Genomic DNA, 24,097 nt, shown 5'->3' on the forward strand with positions numbered 1-24,097 from the left:
GCTCTCTGTGACCCTGGGCAAGTCACTTAATCCTCCACCGCTCCAGTGAGCCCACTGGGACAGATAAGGGAAATGCTTGAAGTACCTGCCATTGTATCGGGCGATGGTGCGTCCGCATCTTGAGTACTGCGTCCAATATTGATCGCCGCTTAAGAAGACATGGCGTTACTTGAGAGGGTTCAGAGGAGAGCAACGCATCTGATAAAGGGGATGGAAAACCTTTCATACGCTGAGAGATTGGAGAAACTGGGTCTCTTTTCCCTGGAGAAGAGGAGACTTAGAGGGGATATGATAGAGACTTACAAGATCATGAGGGGCATAAAGAGAGTGGAGAGGGACAGATTCTTCAAACGTTCGCAAAATAAAAGAACAAGAGGGCATTCGGAAAAGTTGAAAGGGGACAGATTCAAAACAAATGCTAGGAAGTTCTTCTTTACCCAACGTGTGGTGGACACCTGGAATGCGCTTCCAGAGGACGTAATAGGGCAGAGTACGATACTGGGGTTCAAGAAAGGATCGGACAATTTCCTGTTGGAAAAGGGGATAGAGAGGTATAGATAGAGGGCTACTGCACAGGTCCTGGACCTGTTGGGCCGCCATGTGAGCGGGCTGCTGGGCACGATGGACCTCAGGTCTGACCCAGCAGAGGCATTGCTTATGTTCTTAAACTGCTTTGAGTGTGGTTGTAAAACCACAAAAGTGCAATGTAGAAGTCCCAATTCCTTTTGCTTATCTACAGTTTCAGTTGTTGCACTATATAGAATTAGGGGGAGTGTGTGTTCAAGAGCCTTCTTGTTGGCATGCATTCTTATTTGCACGTATTCAGTGGGTCAAAGTTCTAAAAGGCCTTTTCTGCATGTAAAAAACTTTTCTTAAATGACCTCCTTAAAGCTCACTACAGTCCTACTCCTGGCCCATTAGCTATGAACACAAAACCGAAATGTTTGTTAAGCAATTCTGCTTAATTCTCATCAGCCTCTACAGGCACAGAAATGAGCCAATTAGTGTAAAAATGTATGCTGTTCAGCTTGTTTGTGTTAATTCCTAAAAATGTTAATGTGAGCTTCTTGCTGTAAGGAGCTTAAATGTACCTAAGGCAATTATTTGACATTTGAGTGGTGCTGCCACTAGAAAGATGGAAATTAGCTTTCTCCTGCTGCCAAATGTTTGAGAGGTCCTTCCAGCATGGGAGTTTGGAGCGTCAACAGCCACAAAGGCCTAAGTGGATTTTGAGGGGGATGGGGCATCTGTTTTGGGGTGGTGGATATCTAGGGATCTACGGTTATGGACTACAAGGCAGGTTTTGTGACCCCATTTGGAATCCCAAGCTCTGGTCTAAGCGCTGTGCATGTAATTAAACTAATCAATCTTGTGCATAGTGCTCAAAACCAGCCCTTGATATAATGCTTTTTTGTCCATGTATTCATTTTGGGATGGGATTTGAATTTATTTCACTCATTTTAAATGATAGTTTAAGGGGAGTTACGTTCATATACAGTACATATATTCACGCCCTCGGAGGTTTATACCTGATGTAATGGAGCATTAAGTGACTTGCCCAAGATCACAAGGAATTAATTTTTTGAAGGACTCATGGCTATAGATGAGGGGATATACTGAACATAGTAACATAGTAAATGACGGCAGATAAAGACCTTGAATGGTCCATCCAGTTTGCCTGAACATACACACTCTATAATTTAATGATTTAATTTAAATTGTTCATTTTCTTAGATATTTCTGGGCCAGAAACCCAGAGCTCTGCCAGGTATTATGCATCTATTGGAGTCTCCGTCAAAGTTCACTCCAGATCATCTAAACTAGGGATGTCAAAGTCCCTCCTCGAGGGCCGCAATCAGTTGGGTTATGTATGAGATCTATTTTCATGTACTGCTTTCATTGTATGGTAATAGATCTCACGCATATTCATTGGGGAAATCCTGAAAACCCAACTGGATTGCGGTCCTCGAGGAGGGACTTTGACACCCTGATCTAAACCATCCCTGCCCATCCTCAGCTGAATGGCCATATACGTGACACAGACCGTGCAAGTCTGCCCAATACTGGCCTTAGTTCTTCATATATATAGCATTATTTTCTGATTAGAGATCCTCTGTTTTCATCCCATGCTTTTTTGAACTCTGTCACCATTTTCCTTTCCACCATCTTCCTTGGGAGCACATTCCATGCATCAACCACCCTCTCCGTAAAGAAGAATTTTCTAACATTACTCTTGAGTGTACCACTCCTGAACCTCATTTTATGCCCTCTGGTTTTACCATTTTCCTTTCTCTGGAAAATATTTTGTTCTACGTTAATACCTTTCAAGTATTTGAACGTCTGAATCATATCTCCCTTGTCCCTCCTTTCCTGTAGGGCAGGGGTAGACAATTCCAATCCTCGAGAGCGGGAGCCAGGTCAGGTTTTCAGGATATCCACAATGAATATGTATGAGATGGATTTGCATGCACTGCCTCCTTGAGATGCAAATTTATCTCATGCATATTTATGGTGGATATCCTGAAAACCTGACTTGGCTCTGGCTCTCGAGGACTGGAATTGCCTACCCCTGCTCTAGGGTATAAATATTCAGAGCTTCCAGTCTCTCATCATATGTCTTTTGGTGCAGTCCTCCTACCATTTTCGTCGCCTTCCTCTGGACCGCTTCAAGTCTTCTTATATCCTTTGCCAGATATGGTCTCCAAAATTGAACATAATACTGCAAGTGGGGGCCTCACCAACGACCTGTATAGGAGCATCAACACCTTTTTTCTTCTACTGGCTATTCCTCTTTCTATACAGCCACCACCTTGTCACACTTTTTTTTCGCCTTTAGATCTTCAGACACTATCACCCCAAGGTCCGTCTCCCCATCCGTGCACATCAGCCTCTCACTTCCCAGCACATATGGCTCCTTCCGATTTATAATCCCCAAATACATTACTCTGCACTTCTTTACATTGAATTTTAGTTATCAGATATTATACCATTCCTCTAACTTTACAGGTCCTTTGTCATGTTTTCCACTCCCTTCTCAGTATCTATTCTGTTACAAATCTTGGTAACATCTGCAAAGAGGCAAACTTTTCCTTCTAACCCTTCAGCAATGTTTCTCACAAACATATTGAAAAGGATTTGCCCCAGAACCAATCCCTGAGGGACTCCACTGCTCACCTTTTCTTACTCCAAGCAAATTCCATTAACCACCACCCTCTGGCGTCTGTCCGTCAACCAGTTTCTAATCCAGTTCTCCACTTTGGGTCCTAACTTCAGCCCATCAAGTTTGTTCAAGAGCCTCCTGTGAGGAACCATGTCAAAAGCTTTGCTGAAATCTAAGTAACTTACATCTAGCATATGTCCTTGGTCCAATTCTCTTGGTCCAATCAAAAAATTCAATCAGATTCGTTTGGCACGATTTACTTTTAATAAAGCCATGTTGCCTCGGATTCTATAACCCATTAGATTCTAGGAATTTCACTATCCTTTCTGCAACGCTTCCATTATTTTTCCAATAACCGAAGTGAGGCTTATCTCTGTGACCACTTTTGTGAATTGGCACCACATCTGCTCTTCTCCAATCCCCAGGAACCACCCCTGTTTCCAGAGACTTGTTGAACCAATCTTTAATAGGACCCGCCAGAACTCTCTGAGTTCCATCAATATCCTGAGATGGATCCCTTCCAGTCCCATCACTTTGTCCACTTTCAATTTTTCAAGTTGTTCATAAACACTTTCTAAACTAAACTAAACTAAAGCTTAACTTTGTATATCGAGTCATCATTCTAAGAAGGCTCGACTCGGTTTACAGCAAATAAATAAACAGGGAATTATTTACAAATGATAAATAGAAGATAATAGCAAAATTTCAAAAGAATTAGTTTTCAAAATGTTTGTCAAATAGAGTAGTTTTTAAAGATTTACAGAAAAATTGAAACGAATTGGAACAGTGCAATATCTACTCCATTCTCGTGTGTATCTTTGCCAGACAATCTCGGTTCTTCTCCAGGATTTTCTTCACAGAACAGAAGTATTTGTTTAGCATGTTTGCTTTTTCCTCATCACTCTCCATATGTCGGTTCATAGCATCTTTTAATCTCGCAATTCCATTTTTCATCTTCCTTCTTTCACTAATATATCTGAAAAAAATTTTGTCTCCTTTTTTAACGTTTCTAGCCATTTGCTCTTCCACTTGCGCTTTCGCCAGTCGTATCTCTCTTTTGGCTTCTTTCAGTTTCACCTGGTAGTCCTTTTTGTATACCTCTTCTTTAGTTTTTTTAATATTTCACAAACACCAACTCTTTTGTCTTTATTTTCTCCGCCACTAGTTTAGAGAACCATATTGGTTTCCTTTTTCTCTTGTTTTTATTTATTTTCTTCACATAAAGGTCCGTATCCATTTTTATTGCTCCTTTCAGCTTAGACCACTGATTTTCCATTTCTCTTATGTCCTCCATTCAAGTTTCAAGTTTATTTGAAATTTGATAAAATTGCTTTTTTCATAGATTACAAAGCGATGAACAATAAAAAATAGAGGAGACTAACAATTTTTAGGGGATCACAGACATACTTTCAACGTGAGGGAGATGGAGAGAGGAAATACAACTTGGTATAGGAAAGAGGACAAAAAAGGGTATTTGATTGATCAATGCTTGCCTGCTTCCTAATAGTTAGTTCTTCTTTCAGGTAATCTCCCATTTTTCTAATTTTACTAAAGTCTGTACTTTTGAAATCTAGGACTTTGAGTTTTGTGTGGCTTCCTTCCCGTCTTATGGCAAGCCCGGTAGAGGCCTGCAAGACATTGGGAGGGGGGAGTTGGGTGCAGAGTCTGGCTGAGCAGGGATGGAGGTGGGACAGGGTATAGAGCCTAGCTGGGCACTTGAATATAACCACCCCCACCACCCTGGGTTAATTTTGAGTCAACTTTTTTTCCTCCTCTTTGGGGGAAAAAAGGTTACCTAGGTTTATATTCGAGTATATACAGTATGCTTTGTGAATATGCTGAAAAACCGAATGCTAAGACAGGATATGTTCAAGTGTTATGAGATTCTGTATTTCCCATAATTTATATTTCTTTAATTGTTTTAATTTGCAGATTGCCTTCTCACAGCACAACACGATCATGGATCTTGTGCAGTTTTTCGTCACCTTTTTCAGGTAAGTTCCTTATTCTGCTCCATAGAATTTTTGAGGTCTTACATTGTTTAATTTTTTTACTAATGTGCTGTGATGCTTTCTCTTGGAGTGGGTAATAGTTGCATTATGGAGGGAAGTTATCAAACTGCATTAGGGCTTTAAGTTGCATAATTTGATTCTTAAGCTACATGTTTTGCTTATCATTACTATGCAAATACCCTAATGTGGCTTGCAGTGATATATCTTAAGTCACATTAGAGTCCAAAAATTATGGTAAAAGAGCTCCAGTTTTTTGCTGGGGTTATTTTTACTGCCTGGGAGCAGTGGGCTGTAAAACTACGTCCCAGTACTCTCAGGGTCAAGTTTCAAGTTTCTTTATTTTTGATATACCGACTATCAAAACAAGTGTCTAGATGGTGTACAATATAAAAAGATTGTAAGGGACAATTAAAATAGGTAAATAAAAGCAATATTTTATCAAATATTAAAAATACTAGACAAATTCGGATTAACGTACATGAGACGGAAGGAAAGTAGGGGAGGAAAAGGCTGTTTAAAATATATCGAAGTAAAATTAATAAAAAAGGACGGTAAATGGGGGGTGGTAAAAACATTAGGAGGGGAATCATTTCTAAAGAAGTATTATATGTTTCAAAGCTTTTCATGAATCAAGGAGTTAAGAAGCTGAATCTAGTACTAAAGAATAAAGGCATCTTTAAAGAGGAAAAGTTTAAGTTTGGCTTTAAATTTTTCAAGCTACTTCTCTAATCAAACGTCTAATGGGAGGGCGGTAACTGAAAAGATGGATTTGTTAGTAGTATCGTAAAATAGTTCCCGTATTTATGGTATGGAGAGTAAATTTTGATTATTTGATTGGAGGGTCCTGGATGATGAATAAGGGATCAAAAGTTTATCTATGAATGCTGATTGGTTAGAGTTTTTTTGTTTTAAAAGTGAGGAGGAGTATTTTATAGGAGAGATGATGAGTAATAGGTAGCCAATGTATTTTGCGGAGGAGAGGGGTGACATGGTCAAATTTTTTTGCATGATAGATTAATTTAACAGCAGTGTTCTGCAATAGTTGTAGACGACGGATTTCTTTTTGGGTTATACCTTGATAGAGGGCATTACAGTAATCTATAGTTGAAAATACTAGGGAGTGAATCAGGATATTAATTGAGGAGGGATCAAGAAAAGAAGAAATAGAACGGATGAGCCTAAGCTTATGAAAACATTTCTGCATAACTGCACTAATTTGTTGATGAAAGGTGAGGTCCTTGTCTAGAATGACTCCAAGAAATTTAACTTTATTATCCGTTTGAATTGGAGAGGAGTCGATACAAATGAGTAGACATAAATGTTCATCTGGAGAGGGCGAAAAAAGGACACTAGTAGTTTTTAGGATGTTCAGTGAAAGTATGTTATGCCGAAGCTAGAGGCTGATTTTATTGAGTTTTTGATTAATTTCAGTTACTTCATTAGGGGATGTAGGATTTAAGGGGTGAAGTAGTTGGATATCATCAGCATATGTAAATACGGTGAAACCTATAGATTGAGCCAGAGTGAGTAGTGGTGCTAGAAATATATTAAAAAGAAGGGGAGAAAGAATAAAGCCTGGAGGGACTCCATAGTTTTGGTAAATAGTGGAGGAGACAGAGTCATTGAAACTGACTTTATAGTTTCGGTCTTGAAAGTAAGAGGAGAACCATTGCAAAACTGTACAGAAATATTGATAGATTCTAGTCGTGTAAGAAGTAGGAAATGATTAATTGTGTCAAAAGAGGAAGTGAGATCTAAAGAAATTAAAACAGAGGATTTGCGGTGATCTTTAAAATAATGAATTGAAGTGGTTAGTCCAATGAGCGAGAGTTCAGTGGACTAATTTTTTCCGAAAACCTGTTTAGTAGGGATGTAGAGCATTAGTTTTTTCAGCGAAGTTGGACAGTTGATTGAAGACCAGTTTTTCGATTATTTTTGCTAGGAAAGGTAAATTAGCAATAGGACGGTAGTTATTGATTTGGTTTTCGGATATGTTTATTTGTTTAAGCTTTGGGAATACAAGAACAGATTTCCAAGATGATGGTTTGTAGCCGGTAGAGAGGCTTTTGATGATCATGTCAAGTAGGAATGGACCGAAGATGCTAAAGTGATTTTTAAGAATGGTAGGGGGCAAATTTTCTAAAGAGTTATTTCTTGGATTCAAGCTCTGAGTTATGGCCTGCAGTTCATCTAGTGTGGGTAGACTAAAAGCAGAGAGTGAACTGAAGGGAAGTGAGTATTTGGGTAGAGGGGAAGTAGGTGAGTTAGATATTGAAGTGCTAACAAGTGTTGTTTGTACACCTTTGATCTTTGGTCAAAATGTTCGGCAAGGGCTTGAGCTGTAGGTTGGTTTGAAGTAGGGCCGGGTCTTCTAATGTAAGGGGAGAGCGAGCGAACAATGGATTATAGTGCTGAGGAGTTTTTTGCAGTAGCTATACGGTTAGCATAGTATTTTTTCTTGGCTGCCTGTAATGATTTCTTATAAAAGGTAGCTTGTTTTTTGTATTTTTTAAGTGTGGATGGGGAGCACTTGCATCTCCAGAGTCTTTCAGAAGAGCGGAGTTGACGGCGAATAAAAGAAAGTTCCTGGTTATACCATGTTTTTTTAATTGAGGAAGAGGAGTTAGTGTGTTAATGAATGGGGGCCAAATAATCTAGCATTTGTTGTGTTTTGCTGTACCAGGTTATGGATTGTTCGTCAAGAGTAAGATTGGAAAATTCTTCTATGTGAAGTTCCAGATGAGTATTAATAGTATTGGTAGTAATGTTACTGTAATCACGAGTATTATAGGTGTGTGAATTGGATAGAGGTGTGCGTGGATTTTGGGGAAGATTTAGACTAATTAAAGAATGGTCGGTCCAAGGGAGTGGAAAGATTTGAAGATTTTTAAATCCTTTAGAAAGAGTTTGGGACAAAGATCATATCAATGGTATGACCAGCTAAGTGTGTAGAGATATGTATGAGATCAAAAAAATGTTTGAAAGAGGCAGTTTGTGGCTTCTGAAGTTCATCTTGGCTTAAGGCCCCCCACAGCTCAATTTGCTTCCACCCCCACCCTAAAAGGGCTACCCTAACATCTTTGGTGGTTCGGAGGAGGAGTCTTTTGATAAGGAGAGATGCCCAGTGGCTTCTGCTTAGTCTGTCACTGACCGCAAAATAGTTCCCCCTAATGATAGGTGCCATTTTGTGGCTAACACCAGACTGGGTAGGCATGAGGACCCCACCCAGACCACCTTTAAGGTGGGAGAAGCAGAATAGAGGCTTGGACGTGTGGGTCTTGGGTGGGGATTGAGCTGGGAAGACCTTAAGCCAAGAGCAGAGAGACTCTGCTCTGCCTACCTTGGAGCATCAGGCCGCGGTTTTGTGTTCTGATACTACTGGACCATGGGAAATACAATGCTTATGAGGGAGCTTACAGGCAGCATTATTCTCTTAACCCAGAATTCATCAACCTATGAAACTGGAACTCTGCAGATTGCTGAATCCAACAGTATATCAGAGCATGGTAAAAGACAATCGTATGTCACTTTGATGAATTCCCTTCTATATTTCTTGAGCAAAGTTACTGTGGCTTTGTAAAAGGGGCTCATTGTTCCTTAGGGGAGAAAATATTGCTCATAGTTTCTCACTAATATCAACCTGTGACTTTGAGAAGCTAAGTACTATGTGAGATGCTGAAATGAAACATATGAATGAACATTCATTTATTATACTGATCCTTTCTGTGTCATCGAGGTACATATCATTCACATCCTAATGTCTACTATACAGTATTATTATAGTTTTATTTCAGTTTGAGAAGGATCAGTGTTGCCTGGAGACAAATATATCACTGTTTGCATAGTCTATAAAAGCATTTTATATTTCTGGATCAAAAGGTTTTTCATACATTTTTTTCTTGACCAAAGGGTCAAAACTTAAAGGGCAGACTTAAAGATCTCAAAATGTATACTTTGGAGGAAAGGCAGGATAGGGGAGATATGAAATAAACATTTTAAAACATGGCATAAATGTGCGTGAAGTGAGTCTTTTCCAATTAAAATATAGTAACATAATAAATGACAGCAGATAAAGACCTGATATTTCTGAGTCATAGACTGTAATGTCCACCTGGTATTGTCCTACGTTCCAAATGCTGAAGTTGCCATCCAAGCTCACTCCAGCCTATCCACAAGCTCTGTCCAGTAACATCCTTATGTTCCAAGTTAAATTGAAAGGAAGCTCTGGATGGCAGTGGCTTGGGGGGGGGGGGGGCAGGGAGACAGAAAGAAAGAAGGGAGATTACATTACATTAGTGATTTCTATTCCGCTTGTGCCTTGAGGTTCTAAGCGGATTACATTAGAAGATGGCTGGTCATTTCCAGGCGATGACATTACAATTATTTGTATAACTTTACAAACTTTGCATACCTAACTTTACATAACTTTTCGTACATAACTTTACATAACTTTACGTGGAGTTACTTTGTGTTACTTTACATTATCCTTACCGTGCTTGCATAACTTGCATTAAGTTTACATAATTTATCTTACATAATTTATCTTACATAACTTTACAAGACTTTACGTAGGGTTACTTTGTGTTATTTTACCTTATTATTCCAGTACATTGCATAACTTACATTACATAATATTACAAAGCATAACCTTATGTTATATTACAAAGCATGTGAGACAGAAAGACAGGGAGACATACAGAAAGAGGGCATGGAGAGAGAAAGATAGGGAGACAGACAGAAAGGGGGCATGGAGAGAGAAAGAAAGAAGAAAAGGGGACAGAGAGGGAGAGAGAAAGACAGACATACAGAAATAGCGTTTTTTAGCGCAGGGAGCCTATGAGCATCGAGAGCTGCGCAGGGCATTCAACACAGCTCCCTGCACTAAAAACCGCTATCACGGTTTAGTAAAAAGGGAGGGGGTATATTTGTCTATTTTTGTATAGTTGTTACTGAGGTGACATTGCATAAAGTCATCTGCCTTGACCTCTTTGAAAACCTGCAGAATATAAATGATAATTAACATTTTCTCTGCGTACAGTGTGCTTTGTGTTTTTTAAAATTTTATTATTGGTAGATCATTTTGACTTGGTCATTTTAAAATTAGCTCGCAAGCTCAAAAAGTGTGGGCATCCTGAGCTAGAGAATGACATGTCACCGATCAGGCATCTCCCCCCCCCCCCCCCCCTTACCTTTTTTGGCAATTTTCTTTTTTTTTGTCTTCCAGCTGCCCGAGCCGGCTTTCATCAAGTCGTGTGTGGCTGCCAAAACTTCTCTTCTGACGCAACCGGAAACAGAAAGTTGCATCAGAGGAGCAGTTTCAGCAGCCACACGCAACTTGATGAAAGCTGGCTTGGGCAGCGGGAAGAAAAAAAAAAAAAAAAATCACCATGGTAAGGTAAGGGGGATGGAGAGAGGGGAGCTGCTGAAAGACATTTAGTAATCCTTGCAGGCTTGACAATACAAGGATTATTTTTGTAAAATCATGTTTTGTTATGTGACTGGCATTATTTAGACTTTAATTTCTATGAATGAATAGAATGAAAATGATATAAAATTGCTTGCTTGGTTTTATGCATGTGCGCTGAAGGGAAGTGGAGAGAGAGTGGGCTGAGAACGCTGAAGGGAAATGGGGAAGAGAAATAGAGAATGGGGAGAAGGCGCTGAAGTGAAATGGGCAAGAGAGTGGGGAGAAGATGCTGATTTATAAATTGATAGTTGTACAGAATATTGTTTCTTTTTATATTTTAATAAGTTCAATATAAAACTATTCGAGGCTTGTGTGGATGGGATCAGATGGTTTGCGGGGACGGGGACCAAGCTCACGGGGATGGGACGGGGACAAATTTTTTCCCCGTGTCATTCTCTAGGCTCTGCCATGATCGATTTTGACTACGTGCGGGCGAGCGGGGTGTCATTAAATGCGTGTTTTGTCATATTTTTATTTTAATGTAAAAAATATTTTTTGTCAATAAATAAGATTATTATCTTGAAAAGAAATTTGGCTCTCAAAAGAAATCTTAGTCGTTGTACTGCTGATCTTTGGCTCTTTTGACTAATGAGTTTGCCTACCACTGCTCTAAGATTTACATATTCAGGGCTTCCAGTCTCTCCTCATACGTCTTCTGGTGCAAACCGCCTATCATTTTGTCGCCTTCCTCGGGATCGCTTCAAGTCTTTTTATGTTTTTCGCCAGATACGGTCTCCAAAACTGAACACAATTCTCCAAGTGGGGCTAATGACCTGTACAGGAGCATCAACACCTTCTTCCTTCTACTGGTTACGCCTCTCTTCATACAGCCCAGCATCCTTCTGGCAGCAGCCACTGTTTTTTCGCCTTTAGATCTTCGGACACTATCACCCCAAGGTCCCTCTCCCCATCCGTGCATATCAGCCTCTCACCTCCCAGCACATATGGCTCCTTCCGATTTTTAATCCCCAAATGCATTACTCTGTACTTCTTTGCATTGAATTTTATTTGCCAGATATTAGACCAATCCTCTAACTTTTGCAGATCATTTTTTATGTTTTCCACTCCTTCCTCAGTGTCTACTTTGTTACAAATCTTAGTATCATCCGCAAAAAGGCAAACTTTTCCTTCGGCAATGTCACTCACAAACATATTGAACAGAATCGGCCCCAGCACTGATCCCTGAGGAGACTTTCCCTCCTCTGAGCGAATTCCATTAACCACCACTCTCTGGCGTCTGTCCCTCTAATCTAGTTCACCACTTTGGGCCCTAACTTTAGCCCGTCAAGTTTGTTCAAGAGCTTTCTATGAGGAACCATGTCAAAGGCTTTGCTGAAATCTAAGTAAATTACATCTAGCATATGCCCTTGATCCAATTCTCTGGTCATCCAATCAAAAAATTCAATGTGATTTGTTTGGCACGATTTACCTTTAGTAAAACCATGTTGCCTCGGATCCTGTAACCTGTTTGATCCTAGGAATTTCACTATCATTTCTTTTAGCAACACTTCCATTATTTTTCCAATAACCGAAGTGAAGTTTACCGGCCTGTAGTTTCCAGCCTCATCTCTGTGACCACTTTTGTGAATAGGGACCACATCCGCTCTTCTCCAGTTCCCAAGAACCACTCCCGTCTCCAAAGATTTGTTAAACAAATCTTTAATAGGACCTGTCAGAACCTCTCTGAACTCCCTCAATATCCTGGAATGGATCTCATCCAGTCCCATCGCTTTGTCCACCTTCAATTTTTCAAGTTGTTCATAAACACTTTCTTCCGTGAACAGCATGGTATCTACTCCATTCTCGTGTGCCCCCACTACTGGCCCACAGCATGACAATTCCCTTTTCTCAAACCTCATCACCTTTGCAGGTAGGAGCTTTGAAGTCTACTTCCTGTTTTGACTCCACAGACTTCCCTCTGCCATGCCCCACCCTCACTGATATCACTTCCTGTTTTCTCTCTGATTGGACACAGTAGAAGGGTCAACGCAAGTAAAGGATGCACGTCACTGTGACCTAGGACCTGTGGTACAATGTGGGGGGGGGGGTGCAATTGCTAAGCCACGGATGGGAGAGGATGGTAGCAAATGCCAGATCCAGGCACAAAAGGAGAGGGGGCAAGATGCAGTATAAATTATCTGACAAGAGGAGAAGCTTAGGGAAGTCCACCCAGCATAAGTCAGTCCTTCCTCCTTTCCCCCACCCCCACGAATAAATACATGTTCAACCCTTTATGGAATGTGAACAGAGAATAAGTCTCCTCAAGCATTCAGGTAGTCTGTTCCAGTTTTCTAGACCCACTATCCTGAATGCCCTTGCTCTCTGTCCTGTTTTCTGCATCTTTTCATGAGTGGAAGTACAAGTAAACAATCTTGAGACACAAGAGGCATTCAATAATTTATTTATCTAAGTATGAAAGAAAGTAGCAAGTGTGTTGAAACAAGTCTGTGCATGTTGTGACATTTCTCAAGGTTACTCATGCACAGTTGCGGCTCAGGCTGAGTCTAACATTCTATGAGACAGGATGTCAGGAGAGTCCTCATACGAATCAAGTAAAAAACTACTAGATTTGGAGCACTGTTCAGTGATAAAATTTCTCACAATAGAAGGGAAAAATCCAAAGGAGATCCATGAACGCATCACTGCAGTTTATGGTGAGCCTGCGCCATCCTACAAAGTAAAATTTTGGGGCAAGCAGTTTAAGTGGGGTAGAGAGTCCATTGAAGATGACCCTCACACTGGACAGCCTGTGAAAGCAACTTCCACAGAAATGTGCAACAAAGTTGAGGATTAAATTTTGTCAGACAGACGAATTAAGGTTCCCCAAATAGCTGAAGAAATGGCATCTCAGCAGGTACAATTTTGAAAATAATTATTGAGAATTTGGGCATGTCCAAGGTTAGCACAAGACGAATTACAAGAATGCTGACGCCATGTCAGAAGGCCACAAGGCTCCAGTGCTGTCAGGAGAACTTGGAGATGTTCCATGAAGACCAAGTGGTTTTTTTTCATCGTTTGGTAACTGGAGATGAGTCAATGCAGTGGAAGCACAAATCATCCCCCACTCCAAAAAAGTTCAAGACAGAAAATTCTGCAGGCAAAGTCATAGCAACTGTCTTCTGGAGTGCATGCCACACTAAACAGCCATAACTGGGGAGAGTTTTGCCAACACTGCGATCGCTTTGTGGGAGTCAATCAAGGAGAAAAGATGAGGAAAACTCACAGCAGGAATGCTGCTTCTTCATGAGAATGTACTGGTGCACATGTCACGACATAGGCTGCCATCCGAGAATGTGAGTTTAAGCAGCTGAACCATCCACTCCACAGTCCTTTCCTGGCTCCCTCAGATGATTTCTTGTTCCGAGTTTTGAATAAATCTCTCCATGGACAGCAGTTTTCAAGTGATGAAGACGTCAAGGAAGTTGTGACATCCTGGTCTGAAGGTCAAACAGAAAAATTATTTTCAAAGGGATTAAAGTCATTGCAGGAAAATTGGATGAAGTGTTTGGAGCGATCCGGGGACTATATTGAAAAATAAAACAACAATTCTTTGAAAACTCTTTTCTTTCCTTTTGAGGTACATAAATTATTATTGTATGCCCCACGTAACTGCAAATTTCTCCCAGATATGTAATACCTTTAAGTGCATAGGCGTTGGAGGGTTCATAGACAACCCCGCGAAAGACAAAGGTGCGCGCCGACAACTGAGCGCAAGATGGAGGTGCACGCCGAAGAAAATTTCAGTTTTTAGGGGCTCCGATGGGGAGTTTTGTTGGGGAGCCCCCCCCCAGTTTACTTAATAGAGATCGCGCCGGCGTTGTGGGGGGTTTGGGGGGTTGTAACCCTCCACATTATACTGTAAACTTAACTTTTTCCCTAAAAACAGGGAAAAAGTGAAGTTTTCAGTAAAATGTGGGGGGTTACAACTCCCCACACCCCCCACAACGCCCCCACAAGGCGGCGCGATCTCTATTAAGTAAAGTGGGGGGGTTCCTCCCCCACGCCCCCCCGTCGGAGCCGTAAAAACAGTAATTTTCTGCGGCGCGCGCCTCTGTGCTGTGCTCAATTGTCTGGGTGCGCTTTTGACCTGACACCATGTTGGAGTGTTTACTTTGAGTCTTCTGTGTACCAGATCTATCCTGGGAAGCATTTTTATTTTATTCTCTTCTTTGTTTCCCATCTTCTGAGTGGTATGAATGTTTTAACTTTTCTGTCCATTTAGCGTCATTCCGTTCCTTGCTAATTTTTAATGTTTTTATCTTTTGTAAACTGCTAGATTGTTAATTGTGGCACATCAAGCCTAAAGAAAAACATAAACAAGCAATCTTCACAATTCCTTTCAAACCCCTATTTTCCAACAAAGTCTTTACCTCCTGCAGACAGCTGTTCAACCGCTTCACCTTCCTCATTAAATCTCTTTCCAGTGACATCAACAATGAATATTATCAACATATGGGTAGAATGTCACCCCCACATTTTTTTTGATGTATGGACATTTCATCACTTGACACTTTATCATGTATTCAAGCTAAATGTATTCAAATTATATGTGTGGAAAACTTATGGAAAAGGAGGGGGAGCATGCCAGCACACATCTATGCCTGTTCTTTTGTTTCTAAATGAGCCTCGATAAAATGTCTTACACATGAGGCTCATAATTAGGCACAGAAGAAGAGCATTTTCATCACCCAACACTTCATTACACGCAGAAAGCTCAATGTACTCAAATTATACGTGCAGAAAACTTGCATGGCAAATTGAACAAAGATATTTACATTTAAAATAGCACATATCACATAATATTTACCTCCATCCATAACCATCTTAGGCACTTTATACTCAACAACTAATAATTTATCTGCCAATCTCCCCATTCTTACCAATCCTTTCATTATCCTAAACAAAATCCCATGGGTTATTATCTTCTATAATTTAATGTCTGCAAAGTAGTTATGTGCTTCCTTCTGTACAAGTTTTCATAATGTCTGGATCCCACAATTTCATCCAGATTAGAGATTCTGGACCCCAGGCCTATGTTACAATCCCTGGTGATCTAGGGGTATAGTTAGGGCAGGAGGGGGATGGGCTACCATTTTGAAGAGGCAGCCCTATCAGCAGGAGGGAGTGGGCTTTCTTCCTGCCGATTTTTGATCAGAAGGTACAGGGGGGTGTTGGGGGATGTCAGGAGTGTGTGTTGATTTGGGGGGATGTTGGGGAGGAAGGTGGCTCTCTTTTTATAAGGGGGCTGGGGGGATGAATGGGTGGGAGGGAGAGAGGAATCGGGAATCTCCTTGCCAGTTGTGTGGTGATGTCAGAGGTGTGTTGGGGACTTGTAGAGGGGGGCATTGGTCTCGACGGAAGGGGGGGTCTCTCTTTAGAAGGGGCCTGGGGACATTGGTGGGTGCAAGAGAAGGAAGAACAGAAGAATTGCGGATCTCCCTGCTGGTTCAGCTGATAGCGGCAGGGGAATCCCCAATCAGTTGATGGCAAGCCATTCTGACAGGGTTGGACAATTGGGTATGACAGTTGGTAGGAAGATCCTACTGATTGCCATCGTACCTATTGTATCCTACAAATTGTCTTCCTACCAATTGACCCCATATTATGTGCAGGTACTTATTTTGTATCTGGGGCAATGAAAAGTTACAGTAAATGATTTGCCCAGAGTCACAAGGAGCTGCAGTGGGAATCAAACTCAGTCTCTCTGGTTCTTAATCCATTAGGTTACTCCTCTGCTCACCTTGAATTTTTCACTATCTCCATCAATTCCTCAGCCTCCACTAAAATTAGCACAAAGGTTGCCTTTTCATCTTCCATTCCATAAATTCCACCAGTTCTTCCCTTTTGTGATGCAACAGCCTAGGAGAACAATATAGTGCCAACCCTCCATCTTATTATAGAGGGTCCATACCTAAACAACAAACCCTCAACCACCTCTGACATTTCCTTATTAATCTGCTTCCTATTCCAGCCCCTCTTGAAAAATACAAACAACTTCTCACCTTCTCCTCCCCACCCATGGAGTAAGTTTGTAAATATTTGCTTGTTTCTAGTCTGAAGGACAAGGGTTACTTTTGAAGGCTGGTTCATTTTTAATTAATTTAGACCAATAAAAAAGGTATCACCTTATTTCCTTTGTTTTGTTTTGTTTTCTTTCTCTTTCTTTCTCTCTCTCTCTATATATATATAGAGAGAGAGAGAGCGATAGATATAACCTTTAAAAGTGGACTAACATGGCTACCACACCATATTTGCAGGAAATCCTTCCTCTTTCTAAGTGTCTGGTTGGCATGGTGCAGTTCTAACAACATAAGCAAATGCATTCTATAGAGGATCTTTACCCATCCAATGGCATAGTATACTTTTTTTCCTCTACCAAAACTGCCTGTAGACAAACATAGATCCATCTTCCCGAACAAGGCACCCAAGGGATCACTTCTAATTCTCTAACTTAACAGAGATCCCAAATAACAGAAAATGTCCTCCCCCACAAAATAAAAAAACATATTGACAAGACATTCCCATAAAACATGAAAATATGTGTGATCATCTTGATGACACTTAAGGCAAACTGGGGATTGGCCAAATCCAGCCCTAACTGCCTGTGTTTGAGAGTAATAAGACTTGTACGGTCTGTGTCCTGCACATGGCGAGAGACAGGTGAAGGTTTGACAGCTCCAGCGTGTGAGTGGGGGAACTGTGCATTGGAGGGAGGGGAAGGCAAGTTGACCGGTAAGCTAAATACTGTCAGCAACACATCCATATCATCCCCATCATAGTTGGCATGGTGGTGACTTAAAAATGGGTGACCTGGGCCTACATAGAGTGGTGGGTGAGGCTCTGGTCACCTTGTTGGTCAGACTGGATATGGTAATAAACCTCAAAAATCTTTGTGAAAAACACTAAATCCTTGTGAGATGGCTAAAACACAAGACAAAGTGTCCAAACTGGAACTATTGGAGAAATATCATTAGGATCTCAAGCGCTCACAGCTAAAAGCCCGATGTATTTTTCAAGCTAATAACCATAGGTGAGCTATCATTGGTCCTGTGAATTCTCCTATTTTAATTTATTTTTTATCAAAAACTTTTTAATAATAAACAAGTATATATTTTTTAGTATTTTAAATATGATATAAATCCTATTTTGTTTCATAAAAGCTGCATTGCAATTCTTTCTTTGATTCATATACTGGTTTTCGATTGATAGATAGTACTCTCTCACTCAAAATTGTAACTTAAAGAGTACTTAGCTTCATGACGACGGAAGATCTCCGTTTCGCTTATTATTTTTTATAAGAGCTTCATCAGGAAAAGCACCAGCATTACCACTGCAAATGAAACAAAACAGCGCTCAAACTTCGAATACTTAACAGATTTTGCTAGAAATACTTGTGTTAAGTGCTTGCATTAAAGAAAACTATATGGCGGTCCTTCCGGTTACACTTTTAAATATCCAATTTCTCTCCAACATTTTTCAGGAACTCTTTAACATTTTAAAGCACCTTTAAAACTTTTTTTATATATAAAACTTATTTTTAAACTTTTTTTATCTTTGTTCCTAATCAACTGCTACCAAACCGCTAAACCTTATGTCTTTTCTATCTTTTTTTGTCTTCTTTACAGCATCTATGGGTTTACTTCAATTCTTATTTCAGAAACATGAAACATGCGATTTACGCACAGCATTCTGTAATCGTAAACTAAACTTACCACATTTGCTAATGTTAACCGAATTATAAAGTTAACATGTTGGAAAACTGCGAATCGCAGAAGCACAAAGTGCATATCCTTATTTCTCGCCGTCTTCAAAGACACCCAGCTCAAATCTAGTTTTTAAAAGATGTGAGGGCGTCTGATGTCACATCCGGTTCCGCCTACTTTGTGCCTACACTATGTCATTCAAGCAAATGTATCAGTCAGTATTGTCAAATGGAAAATTTTGTAGAAAACCATAAACCGCCTATTGCAGTTATTCACAATCAGCGTTTTCAGTTGGAAAATTTTTTTTAAAAAAACAACATAAATAACATAAATCGCCAACCATAGATGTCAGCAGAGAATTTTACCAAAGTAAAACCAAAAATTGTTTGGTGATGCTTATTTTGATTTTTAGCAATACTTATTTTTTATGCACAGCCCAAAAGATCTTAGATTGACTTCTCAAAGCAGTTTTAAATATTTTCTCAGTTAGCTTAAAACTAAGCCCTCAATGGATTATTACTCAAAAAAAAAGACCTGCCAATTGATAGCTATATTTAAACCCTGCGGATGTAAACAATGTAGGCGGTCAATCCATCTTTGTTCAGATTGTAGCAGTTTTTTCCCCCTATCCCCTCCTCTTATAGAAACCGGTATTCTGTCGATAATCATACATTTTAATTCCTCAAAAGTATGGTGATGTTCTAAACAATGAGCTACAAGTGGAGCTTCTTTTCTTTTAAGTTTTAGACAAGATTTGTGCTCTGCCATACGTATGTTTGTTTTTTTTTTTTGTAACATACCCTTCGTCAAAACCCTCTTGTGTCAAAGATTTGTACAAGATTTGTACAAGATTTGAGCTTTCAGCTGAACAGTTGGGTCTATATCGAGCAAAGTATATGTGGTACTATCTGATAATTGTTTTTTTAATTCACTTTGATAATCTGACATATTCCATATCACTGTACCCCCACCTTTGTCAGCTCTACAGATCACAGATGGACTTATCCTGCTGTAATTTAAGAAGGGCATGGTGTTCCTCTTTAGTCAGGTTATGAGTCTCTATTTTCTTATATCGCAATTTTGCGATATCTTGTAATACTAATTGTTTAAAAGTATATAAGAGAGGGTCCAGGGGCCCTGGAGGACACCAAGTGGATTTCCTTGTTACTATCGATCTGTCACATTGAGATTCTTTATCATAAAAATTTTTTTTTAAAGATAATGATCTTATAAATCTTTCTAAATCAACTTGAAATTGAAAATAATCCAATGGGGCTGTAGGGACAAAGGCTAAGCCTTTAGACAGAACATTCTTTTCTTCTTGGGTCAATACTCGATCAGAGACATTAATAATCGAGGCCAACTCTTCCTGAGTATTTTTCAATAATTGTTGCGGTTGTTCCTGCGACCTCTGCTTCTGCCTCTGGGTCTTCCTCTTCCTCTGCCTCTTTGGAAGTTTTTTTGTTGTTCAGAGTAATTATTAACTGATCCATTATTGCTTAAAGAACTAGATGAAGTCTCTGTGCTATGGTCGGAAGGTCTTTCATTAGTTTTTTGTTGATTAATATACATCCACCTATATACCCTATTATTAGTGTAGTCATTGGCATCTCGATGAACTTTTCTTTGTTTGTGTTTCTTAATGTTATCATGGTATGAATTGATCACTTCATTAAGTTCTTTCATTTTTTGATCGAATTGTTCAGATGTCATAGCTGTGCGTTTGTTCTGTAATAATTCATCTAGAAGGCCTTTCTGATGTAGCAGTTCTTTTTTGCTCCGCTCGATGATAAGGAGCATTAAATCACAGGAGCATCTGTTCAAGATTTTATTCCACGTATCGATGAACGTCTCATCTGTCTTAAAGATCTGTGAATCCTTTAGATCAGAGACAATATGAGTTAAAATATACCACCACTTGTAAATCAGATTATGTGGTTTATTAAATCATGTGCCCTTTCCAAAAAATTAATATTGGCAAGACTAGCAGGCAGTTTAACATACGTATGGCAGAGCACAAATCTTGTCTAAAACTTAAAAGAAAAGAAGCTCCACTTGTAGCTCATTGTTTAGAACATCACCATACTTTTGAGGAATTAAAATGTATGATTATCGACAGAATACCGGTTTCTATAAGAGGAGGGGATAGGGGGAAAAAACTGCTACAATCTGAACAAAGATGGATTGACCGCCTACATTGTTTACATCCGCAGGGTTTAAATATAGCTATCAATTGGCAGGTCTTTTTTTTGAGTAATAATCCATTGAGGGCTTAGTTTTAAGCTAACTGAGAAAATATTTAAAACTGCTTTGAGAAGTCAATCTAAGATCTTTTGGGCTGTGCATAAAAAACAAGTATTGCTAAAAATCAAAATAAGCATCACCAAACAATTTTTGGTTTTACTTTGGTAAAATTCTCTGCTGACATCTATGGTTGGCGATTTATGTTATTTATGTTGTTTTTTTAAAAAAAATTTTCCAACTGAAAACGCTGATTGTGAATAACTGCAATAGGCGGTTTATGGTTTTCTACAAAATTTTCCATTTGACAATACTGACTGATACATTTGCTTGAATGACATAGTGTAGGCACAAAGTAGGCGGAACCGGATGTGACATCAGACGCCCTCACATCTTTTAAAAACTAGATTTGAGCTGGGTGTCTTTGAAGACGGCGAGAAATAAGGATATGCACTTTGTGCTTCTGCGATTCGCAGTTTTCCAACATGTTAACTTTATAATTCGGTTAACATTAGCAAATGTGGTGAGTAAGTTTAGTTTACGATTACAGAATGCTGTGCGTAAATCGCATGTTTCATGTTTCTGAAATAAGAATTGAAGTAAACCCATAGATGCTGTAAAGAAGACAAAAAAAGATAGAAAAGACATAAGGTTTAGCGGTTTGGTAGCAGTTGATTAGGAACAAAGATAAAAAAAGTTTAAAAATAAGTTTTATATATAAAAAAAGTTTTAAAGGTGCTTTAAAATGTTAAAGAGTTCCTGAAAAATGTTGGAGAGAAATTGGATATTTAAAAGTGTAACCGGAAGGACCGCCATATAGTTTTCTTTAATGCAAGCACTTAACACAAGTATTTCTAGCAAAATCTGTTAAGTATTCGAAGTTTGAGCGCTGTTTTGTTTCATTTGCAGTGGTAATGCTGGTGCTTTTCCTGATGAAGCTCTTATAAAAAATAATAAGCGAAACGGAGATCTTCCGTCGTCATGAAGCTAAGTACTCTTTAAGTTACAATTTTGAGTGAGAGAGTACTATCTATCAATCGAAAACCAGTATATGAATCAAAGAAAGAATTGCAATGCAGCTTTTATGAAACAAAATAGGATTTATATCATATTTAAAATACTAAAAAATATATACTTATTTATTATTAAAAAAGTTTTTGATAAAAAATAAATTAAAATAGGAGAATTCACAGGACCAATGATAGCTCACCTATGGTTATTAGCTTGAAAAATACATCGGGCTTTTAGCTGTGAGCGCTTGAGATCCTAATGATATTTCTCCAATAGTTCCAGTTTGGACACTTTGTCTTGTGTTTTAGCCATCTCACAAGGATTCAGACTGGATATGGGCCATTAGGGTCTTTTTTTGCCATGTATGATAACGACACCAACCTCTTCATCAGTCTAATATTCTTTTTTCTTTTAAAATGCTAGTGCTTAATAGTGCATTTAGATTTTTTAATGAATAAATACTCATCTTATAAACACGGCTAGGGGTACATATTCCAACATAGGACTATGTTTCGCCACAAGCTGTTTCAAGGAAATCCCCCCTAAGAATTAGAAACTATAATCAATACCTTAAAAACCTTATACTCTATTTATAGTCCTCTAAGCATTTCAATTAAATAAGGAGCAGCTTGAAAGTACACTAGATATATATAGTATACCTCTAGATTGCCGAATCCATGTTACCCATATCGTTATATTATGTCTGGAAACATGGCCGCGGCATTTTTTTTTTTCTTTATTTGTATTCAATTCAAAGAGCAACGTAATGACGTCATTCAGCGTATCAAATCCTCAGCTTGTATAGCCAAAGGACAAACCCTATACACACAGTTAAACCGCTGAGGTCTATAAATAGATTATTTAAGGTATTTGTTCATCTGATTATACAATAGAGATAGACCTTAAATTGACTCATTTTTGAGTGGTGAAGCCTTTCAAGTTTATATATGATAATGAATATACCCAAGGAGCATAAAGAAGTCTTTTTTGGCCACCTCCAGCTATAAGTCAGGTTGGTCTTTATCTATCTTCTTTTTTTCTCAGTTTGTGTTAAAACAGCCAATCTCAATTGTTCATTTGATATCATCGCATGTACCAAAAGCCTTTTCTTTGATGCAACTGTAGTGCTAATCAAACCCTTGCTCTAAGTACTGCCACGCTCCCCCAATCATCTGTCCTTATATGGCTCTATCCCCATGTACTTCCATTCTCCCCTATAATCCCCACATCCTTGTTCCCCCTTCTATCTACCTCAACAATAACACTCCCCAAACCCACTGATTCACCCCGATCTCCCTTCCTTTCAGTTCCACCGTTGCACCAAACTTTCCTCCCAACTCTCATCTTAAAATCTCACACAAGTCAACTGCCTCACGAGTTCCTAAATATAACACAATATTTATAAACATTTAAAAGGGGTATCAGACATCTGCTGAACTAGACTTTGGACCCCCAAAACCTCATGCCTCAATAAATTGGTTAGTCTATAGGGTACCATCTGCCTCTTCATTTATGTTACAATAGTTATTGGCACTTCACATCTCCTTGGCCGTATAAGGGATCCCTTTGCCATGCTCTTTTCATTGATGCATCTGTGTTGGTGCACTTGGTTTCAGTAGCATCTGATGGGAGTGCAGTCTGACTGTCACTACCAAGTCCAGTAGCCATGATCTCACAAACTGTTTTACCTGGATCTATACAATGAATGGCTAGTACAATTTCCTGCTGCTGCTGCTACCTTCCTAATTGCTTTCAAAAGGTATTGCTTAAATCAGCAGGGACACCTATTGATGGTGGCTAATGATGCCACTGGTGGGTTTCGAGTTTGGCTTCCATGCTCAAGTCCAATAGCCTGGTACTAAGAGTCATTTTCTAGACTGTCTTTCTACTTAAAACAAGATGCTTGTGCATTATTTATTTGAATATCTCTATCATATTCCCCCCTCTCTTCCTGTTTTCTTCTAGGTTATATATGTTAAGCTCTTTAAGTAATATTTCATAAGGTTTATGGCTCTCGGAGTTGGACATAATATCCCAGAAATACAGTTTTCAGATGGATCTCTCCGGCTAACAAAGGTCTTAGCTTGAGCCATGAGGCTGGAAGTACAGCTGCCTGGCTGATTTCATAATTAATTTCTCCAGAGGTTACTAGTAAATACTAAAAAGAAGGAGGGCAATAGAGACCTCACAAAACCATTGATAATTGTATCCATGACATCCTGTTTGTTTTCGCTGTTTAGATTGTAAGCTGTTTGGAGCAGGGACTGTCTTCTTTGTGACTCTGTACAGCGCTGCGTACGTCTTGTAGCGCTTTAGAAAAAATTCATAGTAGTAGTAGTGTGAAGAGTTTCAGTCTTTGGGATAGCAGAGCTGAGATTGTGATGTCATAATGCCTCATTCCACCAATAAGAGCCAACCTCATCAGTGATGTCACAATGGCTGGCTTGTCCTGTACTCCCCTCTGCCCTCCAACCCAGCCAGCTGATTGATCGTTCCCCTTAAC

At 39.4% G+C, this 24,097-nt stretch overlaps 1 protein-coding gene across 1 annotated transcript in view; it reads left to right on the forward strand.

Annotated features, from left to right (window-relative positions):
- ATRNL1 (attractin like 1) overlaps positions 1-24,097 on the forward strand; it is a 1,517,170-nt gene that overhangs the window by 961,835 nt on the left and 531,238 nt on the right. Inside the window, exon 25 of the mRNA XM_033941321.1 lies at positions 5,093-5,154. Coding sequence (XP_033797212.1) covers positions 5,093-5,154 — 62 coding nt within the window. The remainder of the gene's footprint in view (positions 1-5,092; positions 5,155-24,097) is intronic.

The sequence above is a fragment of the Geotrypetes seraphini genome, chromosome 4 (genome assembly GCF_902459505.1).
Source record: "Geotrypetes seraphini chromosome 4, aGeoSer1.1, whole genome shotgun sequence".
Classification (NCBI taxonomy): domain Eukaryota; kingdom Metazoa; phylum Chordata; class Amphibia; order Gymnophiona; family Dermophiidae; genus Geotrypetes; species Geotrypetes seraphini.